This window comes from Solanum pennellii, chromosome 5 (genome assembly GCF_001406875.1).
Source record: "Solanum pennellii chromosome 5, SPENNV200".
In the NCBI taxonomy this organism is placed as follows: Eukaryota; Viridiplantae; Streptophyta; class Magnoliopsida; order Solanales; family Solanaceae; genus Solanum; species Solanum pennellii.
In genome coordinates this window covers 6,551,674-6,573,576 of record NC_028641.1, presented here as the reverse complement: position 1 = coordinate 6,573,576, position 21,903 = coordinate 6,551,674, and the positions used below count along the sequence as shown (strand labels likewise).

At 31.1% G+C, this 21,903-nt stretch overlaps 3 protein-coding genes across 3 annotated transcripts; 2 read left to right on the top strand and 1 right to left on the bottom strand.

Moving 5' to 3' along the window:
- Positions 1 to 6,418: 6,418 nt before the first annotated feature.
- LOC107019991 lies at positions 6,419 to 8,054 on the bottom strand. The gene has a single exon (XM_015220338.2). It carries the CDS (start codon positions 7,671 to 7,673, stop codon positions 6,609 to 6,611), a length of 1,065 nt encoding a protein of 354 aa, XP_015075824.1. The 5' UTR covers positions 7,674 to 8,054; the 3' UTR covers positions 6,419 to 6,608.
- A 3,723-nt stretch (positions 8,055 to 11,777) lies between these two features.
- LOC107019242 lies at positions 11,778 to 12,956 on the top strand. The gene has a single exon (XM_015219793.2). It carries the CDS (start codon positions 11,847 to 11,849, stop codon positions 12,768 to 12,770), a length of 924 nt encoding a protein of 307 aa, XP_015075279.1. The 5' UTR covers positions 11,778 to 11,846; the 3' UTR covers positions 12,771 to 12,956.
- A 2,702-nt stretch (positions 12,957 to 15,658) lies between these two features.
- Positions 15,659 to 16,835, top strand: LOC107019241. The gene has a single exon (XM_015219792.2). The coding sequence runs from the start codon at positions 15,735 to 15,737 to the stop codon at positions 16,635 to 16,637; it is 903 nt and encodes a 300-aa protein (XP_015075278.1). The 5' UTR covers positions 15,659 to 15,734; the 3' UTR covers positions 16,638 to 16,835.
- Positions 16,836 to 21,903: the final 5,068 nt, after the last annotated feature.

The following is a 21,903-nucleotide window of genomic DNA, read 5'->3' as shown; positions in this document are numbered from 1 at the left end:
TTAAGTTGTTAAGTGAACTCAAAGTGGTTGTTTCAGTCATCAACTTTCGTAGTTGTCCGGGCGACTGTCGAAGTTGTCTATTGAAATAGTTCAATGATCATGTTGATGTCCAACAATTGTCTTTAGTTGTTCGGCGATAATAGAAGTTGTCTCAACAACTAGTGGAGTTGTCAACAACTTTGTTCTATTGTTCAATCAAAGAATAATAAATTTCTAAAGCTACTAAAATTTTCTTACTATTGTTGATAGTTGTGAAACAACGAAATAGGTGAAAAAACAAGTAGTAAATATTTTTTAGTGATTATAAAGTTGTTTGAGGAATGTCTCACTAGTTGAAATATTGTGTGATGTCTTTAGGTATTGTGTTCATCTATGAAAGATCAAATAATAATAGCAGTGGATTTACATGGTGCATGGGTAGACAATCCTATACGTTATACTTGGCGATCAAAGGGTGGAGAATTAGTACCAACAAAGATAAGTGAGAATGTTACGTATAATGAGTTGGTTGAGATCATTATTTCTAGGTTTGAGTTAAATTGTGACAAAGATGATCTGTGTATTACTTACATGCTTGGCTTTATTGACAAACAAAAGAGAGCTCCTTCTAGGATAAGGAATGATCGTGATTTATGATTTTTTTTTGGATGATCGAAGTAGGCCTATTTTAAGAATATCAGTGGTTGAAAAGATGACAGAGACAACAAATTCAGTTGCAAATGATGAAGAACATCATATTACTATTGATATTCCCATAAACGAGAACGTTTCTCAACATTATATACCAACACAAGTATTGGAATATGTGCAACCACTACCAGTCAACGGACTAGGTCCCTTGACACAGCAAGAACAGTGCGGAAGATTAAACAATATAAAGAACACAACACAAGCAGTTTACGTGGAAACCTCCTTGCTCAAGGGAGTAAAACCACGACTTGTTGCACAGGATTTACAACCGTCTTCACTAATCTTCTCAAGCAAAAGCGAAACCCGGTTACAATTAATGTGAGAAAAAGTTATTAATCTCACGATCAAGTAATCTTCCTATTACTTGAAGAGCCTACGCGGATACAACACCACCCACTAAACCACCTAACTCTAGATGACTTAGAATTTGACTAAGCAACAAACCAATGTTGCCCACTAAATCAGTTAGCCTTAACTGATTTAGACTTTTACAAACCCAAAACAAATATCTGAATCCTTTATAGATTAGGAACAGACTTACAATGTAAGTACATAGATACAAAGCTCTAAATACAACAAAGATTCTTCTTTACTCTATCAGGTCCTTCTGTTGAGTTGAGCAATGTTCTTCCTTGAAGATGGCCTTCTGTTCAAGCTTGTGAATTTTCAGAGAAAATCAAAGTTTAATTTGCCAAGTCTTGAATTTGTGTTTGTTGGAAAGAGATAATATAAATTCCCACAAATTCGTTGAAATCATCCCATTGGCTGAAGGCCTGCTGTTGGAAAAGTTGTGCGCCTACCGCATCAGTTCTGACAGCTGTCTTTTCATCCTTTTCACATCGCAATCTTGCAGGTACCAGGTCCCTTGCTTGCGGGAAACAGGTCCCTTGCAAACTTCTATATGAGTTCTTGAAAAGGCTTGCTGGCCGACTTCCTTCTTTGGATGAATGAATATAATATGGTGTTTGTCATGCTAAAAGTATCAAACATAAAGAGTTATTTTCGTTGGACAAACACTCTCCTCCATTCTGATTGGTATAGTACACTACCGCCTTACCAACCTCTGACGTGACAGCTTTACAGCTGTAACCAATTATGTATCTAATGGAGGAAACTCTGTCTGGTACCAGGTCCCTGCATTTGTGAGATACTGAAACATACAATCTCGTCCGCTCTTCTTATTGGTGTAAGATACTGCACTTTTCACCTACCACCTGACATGACAACTTTTATGACTGTACCCCATTTGTATCTGGACGAGAGCACTCTGCTAGGAACCAGGTGCCCGCATTTGTGAGGATCATCAAAATACCTAGAATATAACATTTTCCCATTTTTGATGATAGCACACAAATATACCTCACACTGAGTTTATCATTCATCTTATTGTCAGCAGTTCTAATAACAAGGATTTGGTTACTTGTTAGATCTATAAGTTTGTTAAATCATCAAAACTTCATATCAAGTTCGAGCTATCATCTTAACTCAGCTTCGAACTAACATTTTCCCCCTTTTTGATGATAACATACTTATTCACCAGTTCCCCCTATCAAAAAGAATTCTTAGGGTAACTTGAGTTTCATCATCTCGAAGTTTGTCAACTCATCAAAATATCAACATAGCATTTTCCTCTTTTTTTATGATGACATACTTATTCATCAGTTCCCCTATCAAAAAGAATTCTTGGGGTAACTTGAGTTTCATCATCACGAAGTTTGTCAACTCATCAAAATATCAACATAGCATTTTCCTTCTTTTTGATGATGACATACTTATTCATCAGTTCCTCCTATCAAAAATAATTCTTGGGGTAACTGGAGTTTAATCATCCCTAAAGTTTGTCAAATCATCAAAACATCAACATATCATCTTCCCCCTTTTTGATGATGACAAACATCTTCTTCCCCCTATCGACAGGACGAGGTCCTCGTCAGGTAGCAAACATTTATTCCCCCTGTCAGCATGACTATATCTCTTCAAGTAGATACCATTGATTCCTCCTATCGATGTGACCATGTCTTCTTCAAGCAGTTATAACACTATTGATCTCATACCTTACCTTAACAACTTTCCTCCTTTTGACATCATAAAAAAGGGTTAAAGTAGTAAACCAAATTGATAGAAATATAGTTCTTGAAAATTCATGGCCACTTGGGCAACACAGAGCATGAGCAAAAAGGCATAAAGTAATTAGACAAGTCAGTAGAAACAAGACATTTAACATCCATAAACAAAAGATCAGTCATCAAAGCATTGCATGTATGATTACAGATGAAAACCAGAACAATGCCCAAGAGATAAATAAGGACTGACATAGAGAGGTAGGAAGAGAAGGGATGATTTAGAGGCAAGGGATTGAAAGAATAGAATTAGTAGAGCATATCCCTAGCATAAGATTTCAAGAATCTTCTCTTAGCGTACAACATGATGTGCAGCCCAACCTGTATGTTTAACCTTCAGGGTTGCCAATTTTTATTATTTATGTTGTTTACTTTTTTTGGTCCGCACTTGGTCCCTCTGATAGTGTTGTTTCAGAAGCAAGACTTTTAAACAATCCATTTCAGTATTCCAGTTAACACGAGCAACTGTCATAGCTTCCAAAACCAGCCTGAGTTTTTCATAACAGAAAGATTGGTAACACAAACAACTCAAGGCCTCCGAGATGAATAGATCAACAATTGAGGAACCAAGAACATTTTTTTTACACCTTCCTCTTCAGAAAACTTTGAGTTCTCAAAATATCAACTTCTCCCTTTTTGAGCATCATCTTTTCCACTTCTTCATTTTTCATGGAGGACCAGATCCCTCTTCACACTTAAAACATTTTCATCAAAGAATTCTCCAGCAAGAATCAAGGGGTTAACAATTTGAAGTATGTTTGAAAAGAAGAGAAAAGAAAATTTTGAAGCACCTTGATATTTGGAAGGCAACTCAATTTTTCTAGGGAAATAGAAAGAAATATGGAATATAAAGAAAGAGAAAATAAGGCATAAACATGTAATGGTTTAGTTTCATGATTTTTTGTCGTATTTATAGCATGTACTTAATGATATTGAAGGGTCAAGTCTTCAAACAATTGCATTAGTTGTCCAACGATTTGGAAGAGTTGTCCAACAATATTGGAAGTTATCTAGCAATTTTGCATAGTTGTCTTATTAATAATTAAGGATCGATATAGTCGTTTAATAATAAAGGACGATCGATCTAGTCATTTTGTGAATTATTAAGTATAAACTGAGTTTTTTTTAATAGTAATCGAAGATTCATTTAGTGATTTTGAATCTTCTAAGTATAAATTTAGTTGTTTCATAATAATCGAAGATTCATTTAGTGGTTTTGTAACCTTCTAAGTATAAATTTAATCGTTTAATAACAACCGAAGATCGATATAGTCATTTTGTGAATTATTAAGTATAAATTTAGTCGTTTAATAACAATCGAAGATTCATTTAGTGGTTTTGTATTCTTCTAAGCATAAATTTAGTTGGTTAATAATAACCGAAGATTCATTTAGTGGTTTTGTAACCTTCTAATTATAAACTAAGTCGTTTAATAATAACCGAAGATTCATTTAGTAGTTTTATATGAATCAAAAACACTTTTTTTCGACGCCATCTTTAACCAATTAATGTTTATCTTCTTCTCTGCACTTTTTGAACACAATATATAATGCACAAACCAAACCATACTAATAGCAACTTTTTGCCTTTTGGTTAAGCTTGGATCACACATTTTTCTATGAGAACAGCAGAATTCGGAGATTTACCCACTTTATCAACTAAAATTTCACGTTCTTTTTCAATTTTTGCTAATTGTTGACTTAGAGGAGGAAAAGAATGACATCAAAGTCCAATCATAATAGCGAATTCATTAATGCCAAAGCAGATTTGCAAACCATTATAATCAATCCAAACCTCTTTTTTCTTTTCAGAAAATATACGACGAAGATTAAGACCATGTACTAACTTCATTGGAAGTTAAACTGCTACATCTTTATCCAACTTCAAAATGCGACCAAAGCAAGATTTCTTGAAATCATTTTCAATTTTTTGTGCGATTAGAATTTTTCTAAACTCAACAAATTGAACTCCAAAATCGACTCTCGCATTGATTCTAGAATCATAAGACCCAGACACATTCAAGTGAGTCTCAAATTTATACGTACCATTGGAAATTATTTTGACATGATCTGGAGAGGATTCAAGATCTTCTTCTTCTTTTTCAACTGATTGTTCACTTTCACTTTCACTTTCATCACCTTTTTCCTCTCCACTAGATTTATTGCCATCACTTTCACTTCCACTTTCATCACTTTTTTCTTCTCCACCAGATTTATCTCCATCACTCTCATCATCTGTTTCTTTTTCGCTTGAATTTGTGTTATTTACGTTATTTTCACTTTCATCACCTTTTTCTTCCTCACTAGATTGGTTTCCACTATTTTCATCACTTTTTTCTTCTACTAATAAGTTATCGCTGCTCTTACTAGTTATAAGTGTTGCAATACCTCTTTTCTTAGCAGCAGTATAGCTCTCAACGTTTTCTCCAGCAGCTGAATTGGATGAAGATGTTCCAATTCTTTTTCTCTTATTTTGAGGCATTATATCTACACCGAAATAGTTAAAAAGTTAGTAAATGATATAACATTAAATTAATAGAATCAATAAAAAATGTGCAATTATAGTATATTAAATATCAATAATTATATTATTTGTCCACAACTAATCAATTGATCAACAACTGAACACAGTTGTCCAACAACTGAACACAGTTGTCCAACAACTGTCGTAGTTGTGGAAATAACTTATCTAGTCGTATGACAACTACATGCAATTGTCGGACCATTTTGCATCTGAAAATATGTCTAATTATTTCTATAAACAACTTCACTAGTTGTCGGACAACTACGAAAGTTGGTGGTTAAAATCACTAAATTGTATTGACTAAATCATTAACATAAAGTAATTTTATACAGATTAAATAGTTTTTTTGAATTAATTTTAACTTAAGACGGAATAAATGCAATGCAAAATAAAATAAAAATATAGATGGATGATAATAATTTTTTCTTTATGAAACCCTAGTTCCAATATTTTGAAATAAAAAAAGAAAAGAAAATTTACCTTGAGATCAGGATAAACACAATAGAAAATTTTGAAGATTTTGAACTTGAAGAAGCTAAAAAGTTGAAATTTTAGTTGCTTCGTCTCCCTGTCCCGTTGTTCCCTGTTTCCCCTCCTCTATATGAAAGTGAAAGCAAAAAAAATTGAAAGTTCTAAAGTTTCCCTTTCAATTTAGTCTTTTAAGTACCTAAGTTTTTAAGATTAATAGTTTAAGTACCTAAGTTTTTAAAATAAATAATTTAGTCCTTTTTTTTAATATTAAAAATCAGAAACTATGTTTATAAGAATAGGGACCCACTTGTCCTTCTTTTTAATTGAAAACTTGATTGGCATTTTCAGCTCACTATTCTCAAAGTTGAAACCTTTCACTTATTCAAAATCTTCTCTCTGCCTTCTATTTGCTTCAGAAGGTTGTTTCAGACCATCCAAAATAAGAACAACATCATTTCAAGAAATTGACAGCAATAGAAACTAAAGCTTAGCTTCTAAACAAGGAAGAATGTTATCGAAAGCTACTCGTTTTAAATGCACTATATTTACTATATGAGAAACTTCAATTAATTATCGCTCACAGCATATTGTAAACAAGGAAGCATTAACAGACCTTTACAAAACCATCCTCTTTTGATTCATGTAAGACAACAACACTCCATTATGATACATCATTTGAAGTAGTTATGCTATATATATATATATTTCAGTCGAACTTTTCTTCTGATAATCTAATAATTCTGTGTCAACGTTCATAGAGAGATCTTTCTTTACAAGACGTAGTCTCAAGTCTCAAACATGTTGTTATAATACTTCTGCTAATGTTGAAGAAATCGCCAAGGCTTCTAATACAGGCAAACTTTCTTCATTTGAGGCTTCCATTCTATATGATTTACAGCTGAAGTAAAAAACAGTACTCATCATAGAGTCAATAAGCATCACAAAAGAGTACAATATTACCAGAAGAGGCCCTTCCCATATCCTCGAAGATCCATCTTCATAGCTTATTATCTTCACTCTATGCTCAAACAAACCCTCCACAAATGTCATCCCAATAGTCGATCCGAGAAATATCAATAGCCCAACTTGTGTCTGCCCCTTGATGAGAGAACTAGACCTAAGCAACGCCTCCGGTCCAGAGTCATCCTCCAAAACAGAGATCACAACAGCAATATTGCAAATTATCATAGCATTTGCTAAGATTATAGAGAATATAATCCCAACAATCATCGCGGGGTACAAAATCAAGTCTGGAGGGAACCCTATTACAGAGAAGGCACTGCTCACGGCCACGAGAAGTACAAGAAACAACGTGAGACAACCAGTAATCACCATACACACCCAAATATAAGTCACCAAGATACGCTTCCAAATCTTGGTGACAATGATATAAAACTTTTTACCATCGAAATTCTTCCTCGAGTAAGTACAATCAACAGAGTACACTATAGCAGCTTTAGACAAAAGCAACAAACTGACATACAACGGAAAACACATAACAGCTGAAATCACCATTTCAGAGAACTTTTGACACGACTGATTGATAAAAGGCTTTAGTGGAAGCCCACTCGATTTAGCCAGAAACAACAATCTTATCATCAATTTCTTCACAACGTACTGATCAACTAACACATTAGACAACAGAACAGCAGAAACAGGGCAAATTAACAATGCAGCAATTGACAAAAAACCAATAGGATTATACCGAAGAATCGTTACAGTTTCCTTCAAAATCTCCAACGCATCCATAGAATGAAAATGCCTATCTTCCAATTCGGAATTTTCAAATTCTGGATCATCATTTTTATCTTTCTCCAATGAAATTGATTTCAATCTCGGACTCAATCCAGTCAAATTCGCAGCTTCCATTTCTCACCAAATTACCCAATTTCTCCTCAAAACACAAAAACTTAATATCTGAAATCACATTTCATCAGATCTGCATATCTTCAGCTCAAAACTCAAAAATTGAACCAATAACATTACACTTAGAGTCTGGTCCAACAAGACGGGCAATGAATGTACTACGTATATATCTTTCAGTAGATTCAATCAAACGGCTCTGCTTCGTAAAAACGAGTAGTTGCACACGAAAAACCAGAGACTCAAATGAAAAAAAAAAGTGAATAATGTGATGGGGAATGATTAAAAGAACAAAACGAAGAATGTGTTAAGTATTATTCATGAAGTAAAAAAGGAGAATAACGTGAATGAAGAGGAAGAAGATTCAAAAAAAAAAGAAAAAGTGAAAGTGAGATTACAAAAAGGATAAAAAATTTGGACTTTGGATTATGGGAATTACGTAAAAAGGCAACTATATATGGTAACGGAATGCGTACGTGATGTGCCCAATTACATTTATTACAATTTGACTATGCATGTATGAAACACGTACGCCTTGTGAGTATCCCAATATTATTACTTTTTTTATGTCAATTTAACCGATACGTTTTAAATTTTAAGATTTAAATAAGTTTATCTTTTGATAGTTTTTCATAAATATTTTGAATTGTCAATTATAAAATGTACAAATATATAAACTTCATTTTAAAAAATTTGAATATTTCATAAAAAAATTCTCGATCAAATTTAAATTGTTTAACTCTCAAAAAACGAAATGTGTCACATAAATTAGGACAGAGAGTATTATTATTTGGTGGAATTCGAACTATGACATGTTTGATTAAGCATTTGGATACATAAAAATCGTGTTACCATGAGAGGTTTTCGAGTAAATGTTTTTGCAAGGCTCTTGCGTTTGTTCTTAAGCAAGTAGATAAGTTAACCATTTAAAGTATGTAAACTTTTTTAAAAAAATTATATGTTTTAACATCAATAAGTTGTACAAACTCGCGTTTCAATTGATGTGTATATTATTAATAAAGGAAGAAACCTATTTCATGTATTTAATTTATGGGAAAAGGGTCTGATATACCCCTCAACTTTGTCATTTGGAGCTGATATACCCCTCGTTATAAAAGTGGCACACATATGCCCTTACCATTATACAAACGGCTCATATATACCCCTGCTGTTACAAAATGGCTCACATATACCCTTCATTTAATGGAAGTTAAAAAATTAGTTTTAAATTTATATTTATTTCTTCTAATTTTTTTAAAAAAATTATTTAGGGGTATATATGATTCTTCTATCAAAGTTCAAGGTATATTTTAACTTTTTTCATGCATAAATTATTTTTTGACTTCTTTTATTATAATTATTTAAGTTTCTTATTCTTATTTTGTTTTTTTCTTTCATTCCTTGGTTTAAAGAGAAAAAAAATTAAACTATTTTTTTTGTGTGTATTGTAATTTAATTTCGTATTCGAAGAAAAAATTTGGTCATCTACAATAAGTATTACAAGAATATTAGTGAAATATAAATAAATTTAATTATCAAAATAATAATTATAAATTAGTCATTGAAACAAAAAAAGTCAAAAAAAATATGTTTGATGAGGAGTAAATTTACTCATATGGGATTATATTTTTTAGAAAAAAAAATTAAAAATTTAGATTAAAATTATTATTTTTCATTTCCGTTAGAGGAAAAGGCTATATGTGAGCCATTTGTTTACAAGTAGGGGTATATATGAGCCACTTTTATAACAAGGGGTATATCAGCTCTAAATGACAAAGTTGAGGGGTATATCAGACTCTTTTCCCAATATGTAATATGATAAGTTTTAATTAAAAAAAATTTCAAATTTTTCTTTAAAAAATAGAACAAATAAATTGAAATGAGAAAGTATACTGTTAGGACATTTTTGCCATTTAGCCAAGTGAAATGTACCTTGTAAGGAAACCAAGTGAAGTCCACAAAAGAGGCTAAGCATTTATATATATTCTTTTTAATGGAAAGTCAATGTAATCATATGCTACACTACAATTAAGGACACCATATTAATTAATTACTCTATGATTAAATTTATTGATATATTTTATATTCTTTAAAAAAAAATTAAGATATAAATTAGATATAAATTTTTATTTTTATTTTATTTAATTGTTGTTAAATTTATGATTAAAATATTTAAATATTAATTACTCTCAATGTCTAATAACAATTTCTCATTATTGACTTGACACACCCTTTAAGAAATTATAAATGGAAGAGTAATTTTATTATATCACCATTTGATTATAACAAATACAATGTCTTAAAAAATGTAATAGAGAAATGTATGTAATTAATGATAAAAGTAAATTAGAAATTAAGTATAATATTATCCATGAATTTCATAAAATGGACAAATATTGTTAAACATCTATTTTTAGTATATTAGACGGACGAATGGAGTAATAACTAATTTCAATACTAACTAACGAAGGGTAAAAATAAAAAAACATTCTAAAAATAGTTTTGAAAGTTAAAAAATTAAGTTAATTTTGAGAAACGAAAAAATATATCGACAATTTAATTAATTTGAAACGGAAAAATTACTATATAAGAAAGGAGAATAAGCACACAATGGCTGTCAAAATGTCAGCTTCAGTTGTGTGCTTACCTTCAAATTGAGTTGCTTGGCTTATTGGTTTAAGTTGGTTTTTTTAGTACAAGGTATGGGGTTAGAACCAATGCAATATCATTTTTTATTTTTAAATAAATATATTTTTAATAATATTTTTAGTTATTTCATCTTTTATTTTACATAAAAATATTTTAATATTTGAATTTATCAAAGATATTTTGTTTTATATAATTAAAAGGATGTTATATTATGATAATAATTATTACTATTATTGTTATATTGTTTATTATTGTTGTTATTATAATAAGAAAATCTTATCTACATAAATGAATTTTTACTATAAAAATTAAATAAATAAGTGGTACTTAATTAAGTCTAGCAGATATCTATAATGTTATAAATTTAAATTTTTTTATTTATTTGTCCATTTTTTATCTACAACTTATCTTTTATTTCGAATATTAATTTTAGATCGTTAATATCATATCTGTTAAAAACAAATATCATTGAATTTAAAAAATTAAAAGTACAAAGTTGAAATTCAAAACATTTTGATTTCAAGTGATAAAGATACATTTTTTTTATATCTACAATTTATCATTTTGTAGTTGATAATAATGTATCTGATACAATAAGATTGTGAAAGAAGGGTGTATGTAAGTTGAAATTAAGTATATCTATAAATGTATCACAATAAATAAAAATTAAGTAATCAATTAGATACATGAACCAACACAATCCATTAAAGAAATTTGATTATTAAAAAAACCAGAAAATAAATGAAAGTATCAAATGGTATGAAACTTTGGTAAAAATGAATCTAACATTATTATGAGACAATGGAAAGATTAACTAATAATATAAGAATTTTAATCACTTTCAATGAAGGAACAGTTGTTAGAGTCCATAACCAACTTCAATATTATGAAAAACTTACAAAATATTATACTAATTATTACCAAATAATAACTATTACTATTACCTTTTTTTTTATAATTTACAATGTACGGTTCAAATTTGAAAGTTCACTTATTTTATTTGATTATAAATTTTGGAATATTTTTAAAAATAGGTAAAAGACTTATAAATAAAACTTTTTTTGTCTAAAAATATCCTTAACCTAAGAGAAAATAACGATTAAGATCGTGTGACTAAAAATAGAGAGAGCTTTATGGAGTGAAATAAAAAATAAAAATAAACATTGGTTTTGAGAGTTTAACATTTACGTATCCAGCGTTTGAGAGTTTAGAAGTAAAATAAGGAATTTTGCAAAAATTGGAAGGACAATTATGAAAAGAAAAGAAAAAGATATGTATATTAGTAATTTATCCTAAAATAAAAGAAATAGTAATATTTTACACCACAATTATCCTATCACAACTTGGTCAAATGAGAAAACTTCCAATGTCATAATGAAAATTATTTATTTGAATATTTCATAGTTATAAATAGTCAAAAAAACAAAAAAAATCTACATTTTTGCGGCGTAACATGCTCATAACAAGTAGTAGTATTAATAGTATTTGTTTTTCCTTGAATTTTTTATATCTTCTTCTTCATCATCATTAATGTCTTCTTCTACAGAAAATGGCAATGGTAGCCCTTTATGGAGAGAGATCCTAAAATTATCTACTCTCATAAACATTGCGAATTTAGAGCATTTTGATTTACTTACAATCCTCTTCCTCTTGCCTTTTCTTTTCACTCCCACCGTATATCCTTCATTCCACCTCGCTCTATTTCATCCCGAATATGATTTTATCAACAAACTTATTCACGCCGATATTTCCCTCTCAAATTTTGAAATTATCGCATTCATTATATGTATTCTGTGCTTTATCCTGTTTTTCCTCTGTTCCGTAGCCACATTTACTTACACCACTGTTCAAGTAATCTATGATAGACCCATCAACGTTGTTTCCTCTGTTAAATCTATCAGAAATTCGTTTTTCCCTCTTCTCTCCACTTTTATTATTTCTCATACCATTCTAATTTCAATCACTCTCATTTTCACATTAGTCTTATCCCGACTAATTGAACTCAAATACAATCTGATTTTCGCGTTGGCTGTAGTCGTACCAATTCTGGTTTGGCTACAGGTGAACTGGTCATTAGCTTATGTGGTAGCAGTGGTTGAATCAAAACAGGGCTTCGAGACACTAAGGAGAAGCGCGTATTTAGTGAAGGGAATGGGGGTGAGATCAATAGTTTTATCGATGATGCTATTTTATGGGCTTATGATTGGAGGTATGGTGATCGCTGGTTCGATGCTTTTTTTCATAATGTGTACATCTTATCAGTGTATCATCTCAGTAGGGATATTGCCGGTATTAGTGATTTCAGTAGTAATATCTTACAAGACGATGAATCAGTATCTTATTGGAAACGTTCTGTTGTATATGTATTGCAATGACTTCAATGGCGAAAAATTTCCCTTGGAGATTGGAGACAATGAATGTAGTGATGAGTATCGATCTCTCAACACGGTGTGATATTTTTCGCGAAAAACATTTGAACAATAAAATCTTCAATTATATCAAAGGTGTTGCAGAAAGTATTCGTTTGACATTATTTGTACAGTATATCTTGTTTACGAAGGAAATTCAATTGAAACCCTTATCATGTCAACACGTACACTCGATTTGTTGAAACTTTGACATGTAACTTGAACAAATATTTTATCCTAGCTGATTTATCTTCTCTTTTTTTTGCTTTCAAAACTATAGTTTATGTTAGGATTTTTCTACTACAATTACTGAGAGAAATAATTTAACCAAAAAAAATTAGTTCGAACTTTGGGAATGAGATTTCCTTTGATAAAAAGTGTTTAAAAAAAAAGAATCATTAAACTATGTATGATATGAATTTAAATTAATCTAATTAATAGATTTGGATAACAAATGCTTAAATGAAAAGTAGAATGTTTCCATGTTGAAGTCTATTGCGACTATCGTCTTTCCTTTGATAACATATAATAATGGTGAAGCATAAACAATTTCATTACTGCATCACAATTTATATTAGTGTAATAAAATGAAAAATTTCATCATGATAGAGGCATAATCAACAAAATATGTGTGCGGATCCATTTATTTTTTGTCACATGGATACATGAATCATTTATATACTTTTCTACTTTAAAACAAAAACTTTCTACAACTAACAAGAGAGAGAAAATGTATTACACATAAATTTAGTTGAACAAATACAAAAAATGAAAGAAAATTATGTGTGTTTGTTACTTTTTTTTAATCATTATTAGTATTATATTAATTTATGGGATTATACCCCATATATTATTGTTATTGTAGTTGTATGTTAGTTTGGCAAATTTATTTTAATATGATATTTTTTTATGTATTCATGTTGTATTTTATTTTATTTTAAAAAAAATCTTTCATAATTATTGTGATTTTAAAATATAGTCATTTAATTTTAATTATTATGATTTGAAATATCAATTGCTACCTTATTGTTAAATTAGAACTTTTGAAGGAAAGTTAAAAAAAGTTAATTAAATTATTATTGTGGGGATGATTGTTTAAAATAAAGTATCATACTCAAAGAAATAGTTTTTAAAAAGTAAACTATAATTAATATAAATCTTATCAGATATAATACAATTCACTGAATATTTATAAAAATATAATAAAAAATGACGATAGGACCCACATTTTATACTTGTTGAATGCTCATTTAATCAAATAACTTTTTATGAAATTCTCTTTTTAACGTTGTTTCGTAAATCAAATCATGGTCTTATTAATTGTATTAAAAATCAAAATTACATATTTTGGTGTTCAAACTGAATGTGTATTTTTTTGATAAAAAATTAATGTTTTCGTTGATGTCTGAAAAAAGTTGACATCCTCGTTGATGTTGAAAAGAAATAAAAAATTAATCTTTCAGATCTTGATTCTCTTTTATATCTTGCCATCTTTAATCAAAATAAATTCTTATTTCACAAATTTAGCAATAATAATACAATTTTTTTAAAAATTAAAATAAAGAAAATGTAGCCGAGAGGATATTTTAAGTGCTATTTTATTAAAAAAATTAATGATAAAATGATGATAAATCGTACATTCTATAACAACTGAAATTTTTTAGACAAATTTAAACTAAAAAAATTGTCAAGGATAACGATACTTTTTAAAAACTATTTTTTTGAGTAGTATTACTTTGTTTTAAACAATCATCCCCACAATTATAATATAATTAACTTTTCTTTTACTTTTCTTCAAAGTTCTAATTTAAAAATAAGGTAACAATCGACATTTCAGATCGTAACAATTATAATAAAATGACTACATTTTAAATCACAATAATTATGAAAGAATTTCTTTTTTCTTTAAAAAGAAAAAAGAAAAACACAAAATGAATACAAAAAAAATCATATTAAAATAAAATTTTCAAATTAAAATACAACTACCAACAACAAATATATTCGGTATAATTCCACAAATTAATAAATATTACTAATGATTAAAAGAAAAGTAGAAAACACAATTTTTTTTGCATTTTTCGTATTTGTTCAACTCAATTTAAGTGTAAATATCTCTCTCTCTTGTTAGTTGTAGAATGTTCATAGGCCTACTTATTCACGTGTCAAAAAAAAAATGAAGCCTTACACATCTTTTGTTGATCAAGCATCTACCATGATAAAAAATTTCAGAAAGAAGAAATTTTTGAATGCTTTATTACATACTCTTTATTATTAGTTTCCTGATACAATACTTAAGATGAACATTGATATAACAAATTGTAGATCACTTGTAATGTGATGTGACGTGAAGAAATAAGAATATCCTTTCTTAACAGTAGGTGAACACAATTATTTGTTCGTTCGTGCTAAATTATCTCCAATTTATCTCTATTTTTCTCTATATTTTTTACATTTGGAGAATAAAATAGAGAACAGACTCTCCAAGCACTCTTTATTTTACTCTAAATACTTCCTTTGTCCCAATTTATAAGACATTTTTATGTTTTGAGAGTCAAACAGTTTAAATTTGATCAGAAATTTGCGCATGAAATCTTCAATTTTTTTGAAATGAAATTATATACTTGTAAACTACGTAAAAAATACTATGAGTCATAATAATTGATAATTCAAAATGTTTAAGATCAAAAATAGACTTGTTTGATTTTTGAAATTCAAAATGTGACATATAAAACAGGACGGGGAGTAGTAACCAGCATCTCCATTATCCCATCACATCCTTCTTCCATGGTGATCATATATTAACATCACACTTGGTCAAATGACAAAACTTCCAATGCCACTGTTGAAAATTATTTATTTGAATATTTTCTTAGAGTTATAAATAGTTAAAGAAAAGTCTCCATTTTCGCATCTTATAAGAAGAGTAGTAGTAATAGTTGTTGTATCTCAATTTTCATCTTCTTCTTCATCAATCTTTAATTTGTTGTTCGTAATCATTCACCCTCCATTAATGTCTTCTTCTACAGAAAATCGTAGCTCGCTATGGAGAGACATCCTAATATCATCCAACCTCGTAACCAAACCTAACTCAGGACATTTTCGCGCCCTTTCTATCCTCTTCCTTTGCCCTATCCTTTTCACTCTCATCGTATATCCTTCTTTCCACCTCTCCCTCTTTCACCCCGATTACGATTTCACCATTTCCACTCAACTTTCCCTCTCCAATTTTGAAATTATCGCACTCATAATATGCACTCTGTTTTTAGTCCTGTTTTACCTCTGTACCGTAGCCACATTTACATACAGCACCATTCAAGCATCTTATGGTAGACCGATCAACGTTGTTTCGTCTATTAAATCTATCAGAAATTCGTTTTTCCCTCTTCTCTCCACTTTTGTTATTTCTCATACTATTCTCATTTCAATCACACTCATTTTCGCATTAGTCTTATCCCGACTAATTGAACTCAAATACTATCTGATCAATCACTTGATTATTTTTGCGATAATTGTACTCGTACCAATTCTGATTTGGCTACAGGTAAACTGGTCATTAGCTTATGTAGTAGCAGTGGTTGAATCAAAAAAGGGTTACGAGTCACTAAGAAGAAGCGCGTATTTAGTGAAGGGGATGGGATCAATAGCTTTATCGATGGTGCTATTTTACGGGCTTGTGATGGGATGTTCATTGGGTGGTTGTTCCATGTATTTAGTCGCCATGGGTACAGCAAAGGGCGAACAATGGAGGTTCTTAAAGGTCATATTGTTGCAGATATTTCAAAGTTCTGCAGTCGGATATATGATGATGAATCAATATCTTATTGGAAAAGCTGTGTTGTATACGTATTGCGACGACTTGAAGATGGGAGACGATGAATTTGTCAATGAATACGTATCTCTTAACATGGTGTGATATTTTTCGCAAACATCTTTTGAAACTATGGCCCTTTGCCTCCACAATAGAATCTCCAATTATATCAAAGGGGTTCAATAGTTTCGATATATTGTAGCAAAAAGTATTCATTTTACCCTATTTATATTAGTTTATATTGTGAAGATAGGCTCATCAAGATTTTTCTTGTAAATCTTTTCGCAATAATTTCTAGAAGTATCCCTATCCTAGTATAAATAGGGATGACTATAGTCATTTGTAAAACGGAAAAGGGCCTAAAATATCCTTAAAGTATTGAAAATGGTACAAAATTACCCTTCATCCACCTATTGGCTCCAAAATGTCTTTTTCATCCACCTACTGGCTCCAAAATACCCTTGTCATCCACCTTTGGATTCAAAATTATCCATTTTTTTAATTGTTTTAAAATTAAACTCTTTAAATATTTTTTAATATATTTGACGTTCAACTATTGGTTATAATTTAATTTATTAATATAATTTATAAATCAACCCACTACTTTCTAATTACTAACTAAATCTCACCCAATTAATAATTCAATTATAATATCAAAATCATCATAAACACTACTAAAACACGATGAAATTATAGATTCTTGAAAATAACATTCAAAATTATTCGAGTCTGAATCGAAGCCCCAATTAAATTTAGGTTGAGCCGCTTATTTAGGAGGACACTTTCTTTCAAGATTGAATGAGAAATTTATGATTAAAGGTAAAGAAGTAATACATCCCGAATTAATTCATGCATATTAAAAAATATAATTTATAAATATTTATTATTTATTTTAAAACCTTTAATATATTATTTTTAGAAAAAGTTACCTACGAAGTAACATCACATAATTGAGATGTAAGAATAATTAAGATAAACATAGTTAGACTTTTAAGTTTATCTGTAATTTTATTTAGACACTTGAATGTATGATAATTAACTTCTATAGATATTTTTGCCTCAAATTTTTAAAAACACTCAATTGGTAGTAGCTAATCTGTTGTTGCATTACTAATGTGACGGATTTATTAATTTAGAGGGGTTTAATTAGTAATGGTGGTAGTGGATTGATTTATAAATTATATTAATAAGTTAAATTATAACAAATAGTTGAGCGCTACGCATTTAAAAAAATATTTAAATAGTTTAAATATAAAACCGTTAAATAAGTGGTCAATTTTGAACCAAAAGGTGGATGACAAGGGTATTTTGGACCCAATAGATGGGTGGGAAGGGTATTTTGGAGCCAATAGGTGGATGGAGGGTAACTTTGTACCATTTTCAATACTTTAAGGGTATTTTAGGCTCTTTTCCGTTTGTAAAAAAACAAATCAAGTAGTATTCTTCTATATCAAAGTACTTTTATCCAAAATACTCTTTCTCCTTTCTAGCTTCCTCTTCTTTAGTTGAATCTTCCGATCTTAGTAAACGATCTTGGATTAGCAGAATGGTTCCCCAATTATACTCTTCTGCTAGCCCAAGATCGTTTACTAAGATCGGAAGATTCAGCTAAGGAAGAGGAAGCTAGAAAGGAGAAAGAGTATTTTGGATAAAAATACTTTGATATAGAAGAAGACTACTTGATTTGGTTGCTTACAAATGTAAAAGACCATCCATATTTATACTTGTTCATGTATGGTTCTAGAAATTCTTCTAGAGACTTCTACAAAGAAAATTCTAGTGAAACTTTATCTTCTAGATATCTAGATATTTTTTATCCTAAATATTATCCTACACTATTCTAGAAACATTACTAGAACAATCTATCATATTCCCAAAATCAACTTTATCATTTTTCACACTTCCCCTTAAAGTGATTTTGAAAACTACCCCACGCTTGTTGTGGAAGAACTCAACGAAGCTTTGAGCCACGTCTTGGTGAAAATCTCAGCATTTTCTTCCGGACTCCTCTTCTTTCTTCAAATGATAAAGATTTTTCACCATCAGTTGATCCATGTAGATTATCTCCTTGTTGAGTTCTCAAACTCCCCCTTTCTCTCCACTTCTCAACAATTATATTATCGAGAGAAGCACTATCAATTTCCTGTGAAGTCTCAACACCAACATATGATCTACTGTCATATTTTCTTATCATCTCCTTAATATATTTGTTGGCAGCTTCAAGGCTTTCAAAGATCATATCCTTTGTCCTTGAGACTTCAATATCAATTTCATTCTCTATTTGATCTTTACTTTCACCATCTGCTTTCACAAATTGCTTCGAGTCATTCATTGGCCTTGATACTGCAGATGGTTGACCAAATACTTCCACTTTCAATACTTCTCCATCAATGCTTTTACTATAAAGGTCGCCACTAGCACATGTAGTTTTAGATATTGCATGTTCGAGACCTTCTTCTTTGATTATTTTTTTTCAATAGAAGCTTCCATATCACCACTTGGAATATCTTTAAAAAATTCTTGCTTCGTGCCGACAACATCATCTTCTTGCTTCTCCAAGTGATCGAATATATTATATTCTAAATCCTCGATCCATTCTCTTTCAAGATTGATGGAAATAATGGCATTTATTGCTCGAGCCTAAGCTGCTAAACATTGTTCCCACTCTTCTTCTTCTTCAGCAACTTTTTGTGCCATATTGCTCTCTTTGGCTCGGCAATATCTTTTTATGTGTCCTATGTTTCCACATCGATAACATCTAAGAGGCTTTTTGCCATAATTGTTAGAAGACTCTTCCTTCTTTTCAGGATCACCTGAGGATCAAGAGTGCGACATATCTCTTGATTTTCCTTTGAAGTTTCTCTTGTTAGCTACAAGAGCATCTCCTTCTCCGTCTTTGACAAACACACTAGCCAACTGCTTGTCTAGTAATTCCTGTGACGACAACAAATTTTCATATTCCTCCAAGGATGGTTGTTGAGCCCATCCTTGAATCGACGTCACAAATGGGATATATCACCTTGAGTGGTGTTTTCAAATTCATTCTCCAATATCTCCAACCGAGCTTCAATCTTCTTGTTGAACAAGCGATCGAGGATCCTTCATATCTCGTGAGCTGATTTACACTTTATAATGTGATCAAATGAATTGGAGGAGATTGTCCTCTTCAAAATGAACTCCGCCTTCACATTAATTTGCTTCCACTTCTTGTATGCACTGCTATTTTTCGGTCAATCAGTAGGAGAACTTGTGTCATTCCCATCAACAACATTCCACAAATCCTCTCCCACAAGTTATGATTCCATATATGTCTTCCATACATTGTAATTGGACTTATCCAACAACTCCATCCCCAGTCCATTTTAACGACCACTAAAATTCATAACGACAAGCCAATTGAATCTACCACTAACCCAATCTTGAATAAAATTCAAAAGTCAAAAAATGACTATGACTCTGATACCATGTTCGTGGAACTTGCTTGAGTCCATAAAGTGCTTTTTTAAGTTTGCAAACATAATCAGGATGTAAGTTAGAAACATACCCGGGTGGCTGCTCCATATAAATATCTTTGTCAAGTTCTCCATACAAGAAAGCATTCTTCATGTCAAGTTGCCATAGTTTCCAACCATATTAGGTTGTCATGGCTAGTACAACTCGAACTGAGATCATCTTAGCCACTGGACTGAAGGTTTCTGTTATGATCCGATTTCGAAAACTGAAGGTTTCGAAGCCGATTTCGCAATTTCGGGCCAATTTTGTTAAAGTTTTTGGGATAATTTGTAGTTTGGGAGTCGACACTTAATTTTAAGGTAAAAATTAAGAAAACCATTTGAAATGAATTTTTAAAAGAAAAAACATTTAAATAAACCAAAGTTTTGGGTAAGGGTTCAAATAATCCTCTAAGGAAGGGTTTAGGCATCTTAAAGAATCCGCAAACACGCGGTTTACCGACGGATTTGAAAGTTTGGATAATTTTATAAATGAAGCTTAATTACTTGTAAAAAAATTTGTTTTAAAATAATTAAATTCTTTTGACACTTGTACACTCATCTTATTCCAAGTACGAAATAAGTCAAATGTTATACTGTCAAAATAATAATTTTAACTTAACATTTTATCCGAGGTCAAGTTTTACAGTTGAAAATGTTAAGATCGAATTCACGCACACACACTAGATGAATGAAGAACACAAGAACTTTCAAGAGAAAGAGATGAGAGATCTAGAGAGAAAAAGAGAAAATCCCATATTTCGTGGTAACACCCCGTAAGTAAACTTTCACGGTGGTAAGGTATATTTATATTAATAAATCAGAGTATTTTTGGTTACAGAGAATAAATAGGAAAGCCTAAAATATAGAATAAATAGGAAAGCCTAAAATAGAGAATTTATATTAATCAGGCTCCACTACCTAACAATTCTCCCACTTGGAGACTGACTCAGTCATCCAAAAAATACATTCTTAAAAAAAATCTCTTCATCATCAACATCTTTACCGCACCGCAACATCTGTAGCAACAACTACAGAAGACCAACCGAGGTTTTACATAACCTCAGTTTCCCAACATCAGCACATTTCGTCAACATGTCTGCCGAGTTCTTTGCACCCTCTATCTTCTCCAAGCACATATCACCATCCTCCACTGCCCTGCGAGTGAAATGGTATCGCCTTCTGATGTGCTTTGTCTTCGAATGATAGACTGGATTTTTCACCAACTGTATGTCACTCTGTCTATCTGAGTAAAGAATCTTCTCGCTCTGCTTCTTGCCCAATTCTTCAAGATAATCTGCCAGCCATATCATCTCTTTCCCAGCTTCAGTTATTGCCACATACTCAGCTTCAGTAGATGAAAGAGAAACACACTTCTGAAGCCTGGACATCCAACTCACTGTTGTTCCACATATGGTGTAAATGTACCCGGATGTACTCTTGCTCGAGTCAAAATCCCCACCAAGATCAGCATCCATAAAACCCTGTAGAGTCACATTGCTTTGCCAAAACAAAGTGAAATACTGGATGTACCTCTCAGATATCTCAGAAGCCACTTCACAGCTTCCCAATGCTCTTTCCCAGGGTTCGCCATGTACCTGCTAACAACTCCCACTGCATGTGCTATATCAGGTCTAGTGCAGACCATAACATACATCAAACTACCAACTGCTGAAGCATATGGAACAAGTGCCGTGTGATCACGCTCCTCGGCAGTCTTGGGTGACTGCTCCTTTGACAATTAAAAGTGATTTGCCAATGGAGTAGTCCTGTGTTTAGCATTATTATCCCTGAATCTGCACAACACCTTCTCAATGTACAGCTCCTGAGATAGATTTAAAGTGCCAGCAGATCTATCCCGAGAAATCTTCATCCCCAAA

What these genes read in the sequence shown, in the direction of transcription:
- LOC107019991 (XM_015220338.2), bottom strand. Translation starts at nt 7,673, where the DNA reads ATGGAAGCTGCGAATTTGACTGGATTGAGTCCGAGATTGAAATCAATT.
- LOC107019242 (XM_015219793.2), top strand. Translation starts at nt 11,847, where the DNA reads ATGTCTTCTTCTACAGAAAATGGCAATGGTAGCCCTTTATGGAGAGAG.
- LOC107019241 (XM_015219792.2), top strand. Translation starts at nt 15,735, where the DNA reads ATGTCTTCTTCTACAGAAAATCGTAGCTCGCTATGGAGAGACATCCTA.